The 17,183-nt window shown below is 33.7% G+C and overlaps 1 protein-coding gene across 1 annotated transcript in view; it reads right to left on the bottom strand.

Moving 5' to 3' along the window:
- Window positions 1-17,183, bottom strand: part of CCDC178 (coiled-coil domain containing 178) — a 403,099-nt gene that overhangs the window by 323,340 nt on the left and 62,576 nt on the right. The window contains 4 exon segments of the mRNA XM_040632379.1: window positions 2,835-2,977; window positions 8,273-8,493; window positions 13,177-13,377; window positions 15,858-15,940. Of these exon segments, the coding sequence (XP_040488313.1) occupies window positions 2,835-2,977; window positions 8,273-8,493; window positions 13,177-13,377; window positions 15,858-15,940 (648 nt within the window).

Raw genomic sequence — 17,183 nt, 5'->3', positions numbered from 1 at the left:
AAAAAGAAAGCGTATCCAAAACAGTGTATCCATAAAAATCAGTCAAACCCACCCCCCCACCAAAAAAATAAACAGAATTACAGGCCAATATCACTGATAAACGTAGATGCAAAAGTTCTCAATAAAATACTAGCAAACCGAATCCAATAATATAGTAAAAAAAAGCCATTTACCACAATCGAGTGGGATTTATTCTCAGAATGCAAGGGTGGTCCAATATTAAAAAATCAATCAACATGATACATCACATCAATAAGAGAAAGGAAAAAACCATTTCAATAGAAGCAGAAAAAGCATTTGAGAAAGTACAACATCATGCATGATAAAAACCCTCAACAAAGTAAGTTTAGAGGGAACATACCTTAACATAATAAAGGCCTTATATGAAAAACCCAGAGTAAACATCATACTCATCAGGGAAAAACTGAGAGCTTTTCACATATGGTCAGGAACAAGACAAGGATGTCCACTCTTATCACCTCCATTCAACACAGTACTGGAAGTCCAAGCCATAGCAATCAGACGACAAAAAGAAATAAAAGGCATCCAAATTTTTAAGGAAGAAGTAAAACTTTCACTGTTTGCAGATAACATGATACAATATGTAAAAAACCCTGAAAACCACCGAAAAACTACTAGTTCTGATAAATGAATTCAGTAAAGTCACAGTATACAAAAATCAATGTGCAGAAATCTGTTACATTTCTTTTTTTTTTCTTGTTTCAAGTTTTTCTTTAAACTCTATTTAGTTAACATACATTTCTATACACTAAAAATGAAGCAGAAAAAGGAGAAATTAAGAAAATGATCCCATCCATAACTGCCCCCAAAATAATAAGACAACTAAGAATAAACTTAACCAAAGAAGAGAAAGATCTGTACTCTGAAAACTATAAGACACTGATGAAAGAAACTGAAGATGACACAAAAAAATGGACAGACATTCCATGCTCACGGATTGGAAAATCAAATATTGTTAAAATATCTATATTACCAAAAGCAATCTACACATTAAAAGCAATCCCTATCAAAATACCAACAGTATTTTTCAGAGACCGGAATAAGCAATTCTAAAATTTGTAGGGAACAGCAAAAGACTCCAAAAAGCTAAAGCAACCTTGAAAATGAAAAGCAAAGCTGGAGACATCACAATTCTGGACTTCAAGCTATACTACAAAGCTGTAGCAATCAAAGCAGCACGGTACTGGCACAAAAACAGACACATAAATCAATGAAATAAAGTAGAAAACCCAGAAATAAACCTGCAACTATATGGTCAATTATTCTTTGACAAAGGAGGCACGAATATACAATGGGAAGAAAAAAAAAAACAGTCTTTCAAACAAATGGTGGCAGTAAAACTGGACAGCTACATGCAAAAGAATGAAACTGGACCAATTTCTTACACCATATACAATAATAAACTCAAAATGGATTAAAGACCTAAATGTAAGACCTGAAACCATAAAAGTTCTAGAAGACAGCCCAGGCAATAGTTTCTCTGACACTAGCCATAGCAACATTTGTCTAGATAGGTCTGACAAGGTAAGGGAAATAAAAAAATAAATAAACTATTGTGACTACATCAAAACAAAAAGCTTCTGTACAGTGAAAGAAACAATAAAAAAATTAAAAGGCAACCTATTGAATGGGAGAAGATGTTTGAAAATGACATATCTGATAAAGAACCGACAACTCAACATCCAAAAAACAAACAATCCAATTTAAAAATGGGCAGAAGACATGATCAGACATTTCTCCAAAGAAGACATACAGATGGCCAACAGCCACTTGAAAAGATGCTCAACATCACTCATCATCAGGGAAATGAAAATCAAAACTACAATGAGATATCACCTCACACCTTTCAGAATGGTTAAAATAAAAAACACAAGAAACAACAGGTGTTGGGGAGGATATGGAGAAAAAGGAATCTTCGTGCACTGTTGGTGGGAATGCAAACTGGTGCAGCCACTGTGGAAAATAGTATGGAGGTTCCTCAAAAAGTTAAAAATAGAACTACCCTACAATCCAGTAATTGTACTACTGGGTTATTTACCCTCAAAATACAAAAACACTAATTCAAAGGGATCATGCACCCTGATGCTTATTGCAACATTATTCACAATAGCCAAATTATGGAAGCAGCCCAACTGTCCACTGATAGATCAATATATAAAGATGACGTGGTGTATATACACAATGGAATATTATTCAGCCATAAAAGGGAATGAAATCTTGCCATTTGCAACAATATGGCTGGAGCTAGAGAGTATCATGCTAAGCAAAAGAAGTCAGAGAAAGACAAATAATATATGATTTCACTCATATGTGGAATTTAAGAAACAAAACAAGTGAGCAAAGGGGAAAAAAAAAAGATAGGGAAAGAAACAAATCAAGAAATAGACTCTTAACTACAGAGAACAAACTAACGGTTACCAGAGGAGATGTGGGAGGGGGGATGGTTGAAATAGGTGATGGGGATTAAAGAGTACATTTATCAGGATGAGCACTAAGTAATGTATAGAATTATTAAATCACTATACTATAACCTGAAAATAATATAACACTGTATGTTAACAACACTGGAATTAAAATTTAAAAAAAACCTACAAATAAAATAAAAACAGAACAACAGTACTTTAGGACTCTACACATACGTATATTACATATGTAAAAGAGATAAATCTTAATTTATATATAAACTTGGTGATAAGTATAGGTGATTTAGATTCTTTTTCTGCATCTGAATTTTTTATACAGGAATATAAATAACATTTTAATCAATATTTTTGTTCTAAACTCTGTAAGCAGAATTAGCGAAAAATTCTTACTTGTAGTCTTCTATGCTTATTTCATCACTATGAATGTCTTTCTCCATGTTTTGTCTAATTTGTTTAGCATTCAATTTGGCATTTTCAACATTTTCTATAGCTTCTTCAAGTTCTTCATGAACTTGTTTGTATAACTCCATTACCTAGAAATGAAAAATATTTTTGTTAATACATGCACTTAATGGGTAATTAAAAGAATCAGGCAAGAGAAAAATCAGAGAAAGGACTTAAATTTAGAGTAATTTTGATCTAAAAAAAAAGTCCCTTATATTGATTTTCTTCCCATATTATTCTACTTAGCACAGTAAAGTCTTAGGTTTCCATTAGCCTGAAAAGCAACAATAATGGGGAAGTATAAAAGTTATTGAAGAAAATAAGTTCAATATTCCAGGTGACATGAGCAAAATAAAATAATTATTTTTTCACCTACAAAAGAATTGCTGCTTTTCATTGTTTTTATTGTTGAACTAATACTTTATTGTAGAAAAACCAGAAAATACAGAGGAAAAAATAAATGATATCAACTGTAATCCTCTAAGGAATAACCATTATTATCTTAATGAAAGGGTCCAAAATATTCCATTTTTATTGGTTCTATTTTTTTTTTTTTTTTTTTTTAGTTATCAAATATCATAAACATTCTCCCTTCCCTCTCCATTTCTCCCTTCTCTGTCAACCTATGGAGAAGAGGTGGTTGTAGTGTGGATGTCCTGGTGGAAAGTCGGAGGGAGGGGAGTAGAAGGCAGTAGGGAGTGAACAGTCCTCTCCTCAGTGGGTGAATTGGTGGACTGAAATTAAGCAATTGCCTCCTGAAAAAAGCAATAATGTTCATTAATTTTTCAAATAGCACAGGTAGTAGTAACCTCTACAAGATTATCCGTTAGGCACAGGAGTGTAGGGGTATATTTTGGTAGAGAGCAAGGAGCACACCAGAATGATGAGCTAAGCAAACAAGTCAGGCAACATAACAGAATTCCTAATATCAAATATCCCATGTCCAATTTGTCAGCACCTTTAGAAGAGGTAACCTGTAGGCAAGGCTGGGATGGTGGTCTCCATGTTGGGAACTAGGTTACATTATATGAGACAAATTCATCTCCGAGGTAAGCTCTTGAGTTGGATCCGCGTGACACTGGTACATACTTCCCCCATTGCTACTCACTCCAGCTGATGTGGATAATACTCTTGTGGCTCTGTGGTGTTTGAGGCTGAGCTGCTTGCAGAATTTGGAGGCAACACAGAGCCCTGGAGCTTGATTTGAAAGTATCTACAATTGGCAAGATATGCACTAGGGCTCAAGCACACTGACTAGAGGCCTTGAGTCCTTTAAGCAATTAGTTATTTCAGTAGATCTCTACCCAGGACCTCAAAACTGAGTCAAGACAGCAGAATAAAATAAAGTTATATGATAAAGGACTATAAATAAAACACTACATTACACTTCCCCTGGCCCCCAGCAATCACTAATCTGTTTCGTTTTATGGATTTATCTATTCTGGATATTTCATACAAATGAAATCATACAGGATGTGATCTTTTTTATGGCTTCTCTATTTAGCATAGTCCCTCAAAGCTGATATATGTTGTGGCATATAACAATACTACTTTTTTTTTCTTGCTTTGTATGGTATAGATATATCACATTTTATTTCATCATTAATCAGGTGATGGATATCGGGTTGTTTCCACCTTGGGCTAATACAAACACTGCTGCTATGAACATTTATGTACAACTTTTGATTTTGTTTTTTTGATTATCATTTTCAATTCTTTGGAGTATATACCTCAGAGTATAATTGCTAGAGCATATGGTATTCTGTGTTAAGCTTTTTGAGGAAATGCCAGTCTTTTCCACAGCATCTGCAACCATTTTACATTTTCACCAGCAAAGTACCACAGTTCCAATTTCTCCACATAGACACTAAAACATGTTATTTTCTGTTTTATATTTATTCCCATCCTAATGGCTGTGAGTGGTATCTCACTGTGGTTTTGGTTTGCATTCCCCTAATGACTAATGATGCTGAGCATCTATCTTTTCAAATGTTTGCTGCCCATCTGTATGTCTTTGGAGATATAGCTATTCAAGTCCTTTGCCCATTTTTAATTTGGTTGTTCGTCTTGGGTTGTTGAATTTGAAAGTTATTTATATATTCTAGGTACTATATTCTTCTGAAATGTATAATTTGCAATATTTTTTCTCATTCTATAGGTTTGGTTGTTTGGGGTTTGTTTTGTTTGGGTTTTTTTGTTTTTGTTTTTGTTTTGTTTTGTTTGCTTTTCTGATAGTATCCTTCTTTTTTACTTTTTTTCACTGACATACAGTTGACACACAACATTAAATTAGTTCAGGAGTACAACATAGTGATTCAACAAATCCACACATTATGCTACACTCACCACAAGTGTAACTACCATCTGTCACCATTACAACGCTATTACAGTATCATTGACTATACTTCCTATGCTGTACCATTTTTTTCCTTAAAGACTTATTTATTTATCTGAGAGGGAGAGAGAGAAAGCATGGGACAGGCAGAGGGAGAGGAAGAGATAATCTCAAGCAGACTCTGCACTGAGATGGAGCTTGACACGGGCTCGATCTCACGACCCTGAGATCACCACCTGAGCCAAAACCAAGAGTTGGACATTTAACCAACTGAGCCATCCAGGTGCCCCTACTATGCTGTACCTTTTATCCCAATGACTTATTTATTCCATAACTGGAAGCCTGTACCTCTCATTCCTCTTCATTCATTTGCCTATCCTTTCACTCCCCCCCACCCTGGCAACCATCAGTTTGTTCTCTGTATTTATAGGTCTATTCCTAGTTTTTGTTTGTTCTGCAGATTCCACACACAAGTGAAATCATATAGTATTTGTCTTTCTCTGATTGATTTATTTCACTTAGCATTATGTCCTCTAGAGGTCCATCCATGTTGGCACAAATGGGAAGATTCTGTCATATTTTATGGCTAAGTAATATTCTATTGTATATATGTATACCACATCTTCTTTATCTATTCACCTATCAATGACACTGAGGTTGTTTCCATATCTTGGCTGTTGTAAATAATGCTGCAATAAAAAAGGGGTACATATATATATTTTCGAATTAGTGTTTTGTTTTATTTGGGTAAATTCCCAGAAGTGGAATTACTGGATCGTATGGTATTTCTATTTTTTAATTTTTCGAGGAACCTCCATCCTATTTTCCACAGTGGCTGCACCAATTTACATTCCCACCACAGTGCATGAGGGTTCCTCTTTCTCCATATCCTTGCCAACACTTGCTACTTTTTGTCTTTTTGATTCTAGCTATTCTAAAAGGTTCAAGGTGATATCTCATTGTGGTTTTGATTTACATTTCCCTGATGATTAGAGATGTTAAGCATCTTTTCATGTATCTGTTGGCCATCTGTATGTCTTCTTTGGAAAAATGTCTTTTCAGGTCCTCTGACCATCTCTTAATTGTATTACTTATTTTTTTGGTGTTATGTAAGTTCTTAACATATTTTGGATATTAACCTTTTATCAGATATTGATAGTGTCCTTTGATGCACAAAAGTTTTTAATTTTTTATTGAGGTACAATTAATATACAATAGTTTCAGGTATAAAACATAATGATTCAATATTTCTATATATTGTGAAATGATCACCGCAGCAAGCCTAGTTAACATCCATTGCCATCCATAGCTAGAATTTTTTTCTTATGATGAGAACTTTTAAGACGTACTCTCTTAGCAACTTTCAAATATGTAATACAATAATATTACCTATAGTCACCATGCTGTACATTAAATCCCCATGACTTACGTATTTTATAACTACAAGTTTGTACTTTTTGACTCCCTTTCCATTCACTTTCTAACCCCCTGCGTCGGGCAACCACCAATCTGTTCTCTGTATCCATGAAATTGTTTTTTTGTTTGGTTTTTCTTTTGATTCCATGTATAAGTGAGATTATATGGTATTTGTCTTTCTCTGTCTGATTTATTTCATTTAACGTAATGCCCTCAAGGTCCATCTCTGTTGCTGCCAACAGAAAGATTTCATTCTTTTTTTGGCTGAGTAATATTCCATTGTACATATATATCACATCTTCTTTATCCATTCATCCATTGATGGACACTTAGGTTGTTTCAATATCTTGGATATAGTAAATAACACAGCAATGAACATGGGGGTGCACACATCTTTTCAATTTGTGTTTTTTCTTCTAATAAATACCCAGAAGTGGAATTGCTGAGTCAAGTTACAGCTCCATTTTAAATTTTCTGAGAAACCTCCATACTGTTTTCCACAGTGGTTGCACCAATTTACATTCCCAGCAACAGTATGCAAGGGTTCCTTTTTCTCCACATCTTTGCCAACACTTGTTACTTCTTGTCTTTTTGATAACAGCCATTCTGACAAGTATGAGATGGATTGCTCACTGTGGTTTTGATTTGCATTTTCCTGATGATTAGTGATGTTGAGAATCTTTTCATGTACTTGTCGGTTATCTGTATGTCTTCTTTGGAAAAATGTCTATGCAAATCTTCTGCCCATTTTTAAATCATATTGTCTTATTATGTGTTGAGTTGTATGAAGTTCTTTATTTCAGATATTAACCCCTTATCAGGTATATGATTTGCAAATATTTTCTCCCAGCCAGTAGATTGTCTTTTCATTTTGTTGATGGCTCCTCTTGTCATGCAGAAGCTTTTTAGGTTGATGTATCCCCACTTGTTTATTTTTGCTTTTATTAGCTCTGCTTTTGGTGTCAAATCCAAAACAGCAAGTAAATCGAATGAACAGTAGCTTGACCTCTAAAACAACGTTAGATCAAAAACAACTTGCACAAACTTATGTTTGATACTATTTGAAGAATAGAAAAGAAACCATGCTTAAAATTTTTGGAGAGTAAGGGACGAAAATGGAACTGCTGAGAATACAGGACACATTTAACAACTCTGTTTACTTTAAAATAATAAAAAACGAATATAAATTAAATTTGCTCATTTAGTGGCAGGTATAAATAATATATTTTTTATAATACAATCCCACAATGGGAGAGTTAAATGTTAATCATTGAAAAGATTTTACAATTTATTATCATCAACAATGAAACTGACTGATACATTCTACTTGTATTCTCTCCCAGTTTGATTTACAACTTCAAAAATTATCATGTTGTTTAAATCTCCAAAATTGTATTAGTAGGTTGACTATTATTAATACTCCTAAGCATAAAAGGGAAGATTACACAGTTTAAATGAATATCAATTGATTGTATTATGTGTAGTTTAATAGCTCCTTCGGGAAATAAATAGCAGGTCAATTTTCACTGAAAATGAAACATTTAAAGATGTTAATTTCTTATAGCTGAAATATTTTTTATAACTAAGTAACAATCTATAAAATGTATATCCATTCATTCATTCATTCATTTACCTCAAATTTTTTTAAATGAAATTCTTTCAGAGCTTCAAGTTCCTGGTTCTGTTTTGAGTTAATTAGAGGACCATGTTTATTCATGTAGTCTATGTCTGCTTGAAGCTTTGCATTAGCTTCTTCTAATTTTGCCTTTTGTTCCTCAAAATGTTTTAGTTGATAAACTTTATCTTCAAGATGCCATCGTAATTCTATAATATCTCTCAAATAGGCCTCATGTTCTAGACATACAATAACAAAAGAAAATCTGATTTTAAAACAAGAACTCCTGAAAGAAACCTTTATTTGATAAGAGACATAGGAAATACTTTAGATTCAGAAATTACTTACCTGTGAAGCTTACTAAATTTAATATGTTATCTTAGTGCTGCATTATAAAATATATTGCTTTTGTCATTTATCATTAAAGGGATTTAAATATATGTTTTATAAACTAATAATTGTTTTAGTATAAATCCTGCCTATTACAACCAACGTATATACCGGGTTATGTATAACCACTCCATGAATTACAAAATGAGAAAAACTGCAAGAGTAGAGGTCTTCTAAAATCATCTAGAAGTAAAACAATGAGATAGTTATAAATGTCAGAAAGGAAAAGGAAAAAATAAGTACTATTTTCTGTTGATATAATCATATATCAAAACACAAAAAGATCAACTGAAATTATTACAAATAGGATAGCTTATATTAAAAAATGCTTATTTTTGTAAGCCACTGAGTTCCGACATGATTTGTTACAAAGCATTATTGTAGTAAATAACTTTAATTCACATGACTAAACAATGCAAACAAAATTAGAAGACTTAACACTGTGTTATTGCTGAGATCTTCCTCCACAATAGAAGTACTCTTGTGAGCATTTCTATGGGACATGATTATCTTTACACTCCACCCTCTCTGAAAGGATAATCCCCAGAACACTCTCCTAGAACACTTCCTTTCACCAGTCTTAACATTCATGTTCTTTCTAACTCCAATCATGCCATCCTTTTTGCTACTTCCCATTTGTATCCCAGGACATTTCTCCTTTAAGGTAATCTGTCTTCACCCTTCCCATATTGAGATTGTAAAACAGCAGCTTCCCAACTTATATCAACATGCCATTTAAATCCATACATAAACCAGTATGTAATTTTTTTCTCTTCCATTAGGTAATCAGTCATTGGGAAGTACCCATGCAGCCACGAATGTAGGTTAAGGGAAAGACAGGGAATCTAAAGAAGCAGGTACAATGAGAGTACCAGGGACATCTGAGTCATTAGTTTATTTGTGCCTTCAGATGCTGCTTGGGTATAATAAATATACGTACTCTCTTATTTTGTAAGGAAACACAGCTGTGTATATCTAATTTTATAATTTGTAAGTTCATATAACACTCAATTTCTGATGAAAAACTTATTTCTGATTATCTTTTTTGATAGGAAAATGAAAAGACATTTGCAAGATTATTGGTCGCATATTGGGTGCCAGTGGTTGTCATTCTGTACGGAGGAGGGGATGCAGTGACCAAGTAGAAAGGAAAGTAGTCAAGGGTATAAAACCCCACCCTCACTCTTCTCCATTATCTCCCATGGTCTCTTGTCACTAATTCCCAGTGGTTGAACCAGCATGAAGACAGATTACAAAAGATATCTTTGATGCAGTCCATTATCAATCAGCCTCATGGATCACAAAACAGAAGATACAGGTGTGAGTGGGCTGGTTAGGGGGATGGATGGATCTGGAGGAGTGGCCACAAGCTATCTAGAAAAAATTGAATTTCTTTAATATTTTCATTAATTATAAACATGTTTTTATAAAAATTATTAAAATTCTATAAATATCATACTTAATATTAAGGCTGTTAAGGAGATTAAAAGTTTTTCCTGTCACATAAGCTAGAGACTTTGAGAATCTAAAATCTATAAGAATATATAATTCTATAATCTGTAAAAAAATTTATAAAATTTAAAAAATTTATATTATATCCTAACTATATCAATATAAAGGCAATATATTCCTGAAAGCACATTACTTTTCAGGAATATTTTACAAACAGAAGGCACCTAAAAACTATATAGTAATAATGAATTTAAATTTCATTGCACGTGTTAGCTACTTAAATAAAATAAAGCAGATGAACATAAATTTCAGTTTTTTAAGTAGATCTTTAATAGATTTTTTAAAGATTTTTAAGTAGATCTTTATTTTTTTATAGTTTTTAAAGATTTTGTTTATTTGAGAGAGAGAGAACAAGCAGTGGGGAGGGGCAGGAGAGAAAGAGAGAGAGAAGCAGACTCCCTATTGAGCAGGAAGCCCTATGTGGGGCTTGATCCCAGGACCTGAAGATCATGACCTAAGCCAAAGGCATAGGCTTAACCGACTGAGCCACCCAGGCTCCACTAATTAGATCTTTAAATAAAAGAGAGCCCAAGCAATAAGTTATCACCAATGGCAAGAATGCATTCCATCACTGAAAATGCATTTATAAGGTATGTAGGATGTGCATGTATGTATCTCAATTTAATTTTATTTTGGCAATTTTAAGTAGAACTTCATATAAACCACAAACTACACTATATGCTCTTATAAAGACCATATGAGATTATACAGAAATTTATCAGCAAAGTATTAAATAAAACCAGCTACCGCTGGCTTTTCTACTACTACTGACAAGGAAAAGTTTCCCAAACATTTTAAAAAATTGCAGGGGACTCTGGGTGGCACAGCTGGTTAAGCACCTGACTCTTGTTTCAGCTCAAGTTGTGGTCTCAGCATTGTAAACTCAACTCTGCCTTGGGCTCCATGCTCAGCGTGCAGTCTGATTCTCTCTCCCTCTCCCTCTGTCCCCCTCGTGCTCTCTCTCTCCCTCAAATAAACAAATAAATCTTTTACTTTTTAAATTGCAGATGACTCCTTGTGGATGTGAACGTGAATCTGCTCAAGAATTTACTGGGCTCCAGGGGCGCCTGGGTGGCACAGCAGTTAAGCGTCTGCCTTCGGCTCAGGGCGTGATCCCGGCGTTATGGGATCGAGCCCCACATCAGGCTCCTCCGCTAGGAGCCTGCTTCCTCCTCTCCCACTCCCCCTGCTTGTGTTCCCTCTCTCGCTGGCTGTCTCTATCTCTGTCGAATAAATAAATAAAATCTTTTAAAAAAATTATAGAAAAAAAAGAATTTACTGGGCTCCAGAATTTCCCAGGATGCCTATTCTGACTCTATTGTCAGATTCTTTGGTCTAAAACACCAATACGTACGTAAGTATGTATTTATAAATTACATACCAATGCTACTGTATTAGTAGAGTATGCACATCATAAATTCTATTCAAAACCTTTGGAATCAGAACAAACTCACCCCAAGCCTGAATTATTTATATTTACAAACAGCTATGGAAACCAAATGTTTTGTAAAATGCATACTTTAAAGTGTGGGTAGAAAAAGGCCTACTCTTACTTGAGTTTAGAGCACTTTTTGCATAATTTTTAGAATTAACTCTTTAGTAAAGGGCAACAAAGAACACAAACAAAGGCTGAATTAAATTCATTCAGTTAGGCTCTGGGCGATTTCCTGCTTCTTGAGCTCTGCTCCAGAAGGTAGTGAACAAATGGTGAGCTCAATCTGTGAGCTCAGTATTACTTTAAAAGGAGTAAACAGTCATTGACCGTACATTTAGTTTATTTTATTAAAATAACATAATCGAGGAACCACTGAGTAATTGTATTTTGTCAGGTACAATAAAAGCAAAATTAAAACCCAAATAATCAAGAAAGGAAATAAAAAAAACAAAGTTTAAAAATACAAATAAAAGTTCTATTTTTTTCTTACAACTCCCTAAAATGTGCACACCCTACCTGGAAACTATAGTTTTAGAAGATATACAACAAAGATGTATAAAAATGTTCAGTTTGACAAATAATTTAATCTGTCAACGTAATAATTAATTGCCTCCCTTTTCCTCTCAAGTGTATTAGTTTAAGTGATAGATTTATGAGCACCCTAATATAACCCACTTTTAAAGTACGTGAATCCTGAATTAAAATTTTTAACTGAATTAAAATTAATTTACAAAGTCCAGCCTCAGTAGAATCACGTAGTAGGCATGCTTAATAGGCAGTGACTGGAGAATAAAAAATCCAATGCCTTTAGACTATTTAACACTTTACCATAGGCCCCTTATTCTCTAGTCTAAAAAAAACAGTGTTTCCTTTTGAAACATCTGTTACCTACGTGACTCTTGGAAACATCTCCAGTTTTATTGCCTGCTAGAAGTTCTCAATAAAATCTACTGAATTCTCAAAAGCAGATGCATGTTGCTAAAATATCACTTTAAAACTCTTTAATTTTCCTAAAATTAAAGATTTGGCTAATAACACCAACTGGAAAGAACTTAAATTTCTAAATTTCAAGTACTCAAATAATGTAGTCATCATAGGAAATATGTGCCAAAAGTTTAAATGTCCCATGGGTACCACAAATACTATGGAATTACCAACAAACACCAAACTACAGAAGGTCCAGATTTGCTCAGTGCAGTCCCAGCTATATAAATGATATCAGCATTAGCATTAATAGTACCTATCAAAAGTGCACTAGTTTAGGGGCGCCTGGGTGGCACAGCGGTTAAGCGTCTGCCTTCGGCTCAGGGCGTGATGCCAGCGTTATGGGATCGAGCTCCACATCAGGCTCCTCCTCTATGAGCCTGCTTCTTCCTCTCCCACTCCCCCTGCTTGTGTTCCCTCTCTCGCTGGCTGTCTCTATCTCTGACGAATAAATAAATAAAATCTTTAAAAAAAAAAAAAAAGTGCACTAGTTTGGATACAAAACAACATGGTCAGAGTTGACTTTTTTCCAGAGCTTCAACTGATTATTCATGCCTCTCAAACAAAGTAAACAGCAATATGAAAAAATTCTTATTATTACCTTTCTGCACAGCTAATGGGATTTCTTGAAGTCTCCAGATTGACCAAGAATCAATTTTCATATGGATCTTTTTCTTTCTTGATTTTTGTTGTTTTAAAGCTTCTTCAGCTTCTGCACGGTCAGTTTCTAGACTTTTAATCAGATGAATGGCCTCTGATAGCAATGCTTCCATTTCCTGCTTTAATTCTGAACACTTTTCATCTTAAAATAGAAATACGTATTCACATTTGTTAATGAATCAGCCATAAACTAGGTGGTGTGAACAAAGGTACTAGTTCTATCATTATTTACTTTTTAATATTTATCTGTTTAATAAGAGAATTTTAGAAAAATGAATTACCCTTTTAAAGATAGTTTTATTATAATACAATCATAACATTAGTTATAACTAGGAAGACAGATTTTTAAGTGAACATTTTGTAAAATAATTAGAATAGAGAAATCTCAAGCAATATCTTCATGTATATTTTATCTAAAAATGTTTTTTTCATAAGCTATATTACAGAGCTTTATTTTTAAATTATGCTTGTGTTTCCTCTCTCATTCTATGACAAAAGCGAATCATAATGACATCAGATAAATACTGAAAATCCTCAGATGGTTCCTAGAAACAAGATACTTTATATTCCTTATCAGATAATAACATCCCTAGTTAGCCCTGCCAGGAATTCAGTGTTTCCAAATTCCATTTATTTAGTTATAACACAAATTAACTCTTGTGATGAGAGATACTTGTGATTCTTGGTTCACAGCTCTGAAAAGATACAGTTTAATGTTAACAAAAATGATTAACATGGGTATTCACTTATCTATTTATACTAGAAACACACAGAGAGCCTGTTATGTTCTGGGCAATACACTCTCTCCCCAGAGATAGATCAGGAAGGAAGATGGATATAGGTTCCACTCTGGTGAGATTTATACTTGTAAACAGTGACTTTTGCCAAAATGTGACATGACAAGAAGATATAAACAAACACAAAGTGTCAAGAAAGGCAAAGCCTCAAAGAGCTGAGGCTAAAGGAAAAACAATAAAACTGGTTTTAAAAAAAGACAACTATTAGACCTCTGTTTTGTTTTGATTTGGAAATAAAGCAATAATTCTCTGCTAGAAGATAATATTACATATTGGTTATAAGTACAAGCTCAGTAGTCACATAGTTTCTACGTCTAACCTAGTAAGCCTATCAAAGAAATTCAGCATGCTACCTGAAAAGATTTCTTGAGAAACAAGTTTCTCTATTGTAATACATAAAAATTATCTTTTATGGACTGGCCCTCTATTTGGTCTCTATTTATTTAGTCTATTGTCTTCTTTTTCATATTCTACCACATCCTGGACACTTTATATCCTTAATTGTCTGTTTTTTTCATGACAACATACACAATGAACACTGTATTCTCCAGCCAACTTGTGATCTATTCAGTTTCTATACAAGATCTGTCTGAAATGTATAATTAAATTAATGCCACTTAAATCACTTCTGATCTGATATAAATAAATATGTTTTAGCAAAGATGTCTATCATGTTTGTTCGAGATATCTTTTGTACTGTTTCTATGATAGCATTCTAAAGTAAATGCTGTGTTTATAACTTGAGATGCCTCCAATTCATTGTATTTAATCTCTCAACTTTTTTCTAGAATACCATCTCAATTAGTTTTACTGTTTCATACCAAGTAGGTGAGTAACCACCTGCAATTCTTTTTAGCACAAACACTTAATTACAATAAATCTTCCTCAACCTGATACTGTCTTGTACTTTGGGATCAAATGTATGTGTTTACAATAAACATAACTGCAGTTAATTTAACTATTATCATGTCCATTAACATATTAATCTCCTCCTAGCATCTGTCATGTGAAAAATTAAGAAGTAATGAATGAGATTTTTTCTTCAGTGTGGATGTAGTGAAAGGAAACAGTAAAAACAGAGACTCACTGTAAGAGACAGCTTTGAAAATAAAATATTAGTACTTTTACAAAGTCCTGAATTCTTAGTTACTTCTCATGAAAGGAAGATGTTTAACAAATTTTTGTGGTGAGGGAAGGAAGAGGTGTTTAATATAACATTAAGAATACATTCAAATATGTTGAAGTAATTTTAATACAAACTTTATTCCAATATATAAATTACTATATTTTATAAATTGCAACGAGATAGTAATCTTAATTTATACATATATAAATATTATATTATATATAAGATATAAATATAGTAGAGCCTCCACGTCCAGTGTGGTAGCCGTGAATCCCATGTGACTATTTACATTTAATGTGTTAAAATTAAACTGAAAAATTAAATTCTCAGTCTTCCCAACTACATTTCAAGCAGCTACTATATACTGCTAGTAGCTACTCTACTGGACGGTGGAAATACAGAACACTTTGATTATCCCAGAAAGTACTACTGGACAGCACCGAATTACAGTTAGCTTCTTGAGAGGTGGAGAGGGATCATTATATACACAGGACCTAGACCAGTATATGGTATAATAAATATTTGTTGAACTTTGTTGTTTAATCAAATGATATAGAAGGCTCTTTCCTCCATTAGATACTCACAAGAATTATAAAACTCTTAAAAATGATTATTGTAAAAATTAAAAATATGTTAAATGAAAAGTCAATGAGCTTTTAAATAGAATTTTACTTATTTAAGTATGAGGCACAACTTTACCTCTCTCTTCAGGTTTAACCTCTTTCACTGGTGTAGCAATACTCCAATCTTCCTTCTGGTCTTGTGTGGAAGAAGTTCTGGTCCTATATAAAGGGAAAGAAGCAATCAGTTAATAAAGAACTGCTATACTTAAAGTTTAAAGTTAGTAAAACAAATTTTAGGTGATTCTCTCATATTAAATTTTAAATGTTTGTGGTGAAACTTACTATACATGCTAATGCTACTATATAAGAGTAATATAGCAAAATTCTAATATGTAATAGGCTTTATATTTCACGGTAAATTAACAGAAATTTAAAATTTGTTACAAATGACCTAAAAATAGTTGAGGAGATATTAAAGAATCCTTTTTTTTTTTAATTAAGAAAATGAATTGGTGTTCCCTAGATAGTGTTGCTATCAGAAAAAGGGGGTTTATTGAGAATAATTTGAGAGCTATTTCTCTACTTCAGTTTAGCAGTTTCTGGGGTGCCATATAAAATACAATGACCAAAAATGCTTTTTCAGATTTGAAATTAATAAGGTTTTAGCAAAATGTCCAAATTAAAATGTTATTTCTTTTCTAAAGAATTTTTCTAGGGGTGCCTTTAGTTTTAATTTCATTTTTAAATATTTTTGTTAAATAATCCAATGTATTTTTTTCTTGCTTGTTGGAAAATTTTTAAAAAAATGTTGAATCAGTATGTTGCACACTTGAAACTAATGTAACATTGTGTCAACTATACTCAAGGAATTAATTAAAAATAAAAGAAACATTCACACCACAAAAAATAAATAAGTAAGTAAATAAATAAATAATAGGGGCGCCTGGGTGGCACAGCGGTTGGGCGTCTGCCTTCGGCTCAGGGCGTGATCCCGGTGTTGTGGGATCGAGCCCCACATCAGGCTCCTCTGCTATGAGCCTGCTTCTTCCTCTCCCACTCCCCCTGCTTGTGTTCCCTCTCTCGCTGGCTGTCTCTGTCTCTGTTGAATAAATAAATAAAATCTTAAAAAAAATAAAAATAAAAATAAAATAAAAAATAAAAAATAAAAGCATGAGGGTTGCTGGAGGGAGTGTTGGGGGGGCAGGGATAATTGGGTGATGGGCATTAAAGAGGGCACTTCATGTAATGTGCACTGGGTGTAATATACAACTGACAAATCACTAAATTCTACTTCTGACTAATAAAGAAAATAATAGGGGCGCCTGGGTGGCACAGTCGTTAAGCGTCTGCCTTCGGCTCTGGGTGTGATCCCAGCGTTCTGGGATGGAGCCCCACATCAGGCTCCTCTGCTATGAGCCTGCTTCTTCCTCTCCCACTCCCCCTGCTTGTGTTCCCTCTCTCG

The sequence above is a fragment of the Ursus maritimus genome, unplaced genomic scaffold, assembly GCF_017311325.1.
Source record: "Ursus maritimus isolate PB19 unplaced genomic scaffold, ASM1731132v1 scaffold_18, whole genome shotgun sequence".
Classification (NCBI taxonomy): domain Eukaryota; kingdom Metazoa; phylum Chordata; class Mammalia; order Carnivora; family Ursidae; genus Ursus; species Ursus maritimus.
This window is presented reverse-complemented; position numbering and strand designations above follow the sequence as displayed.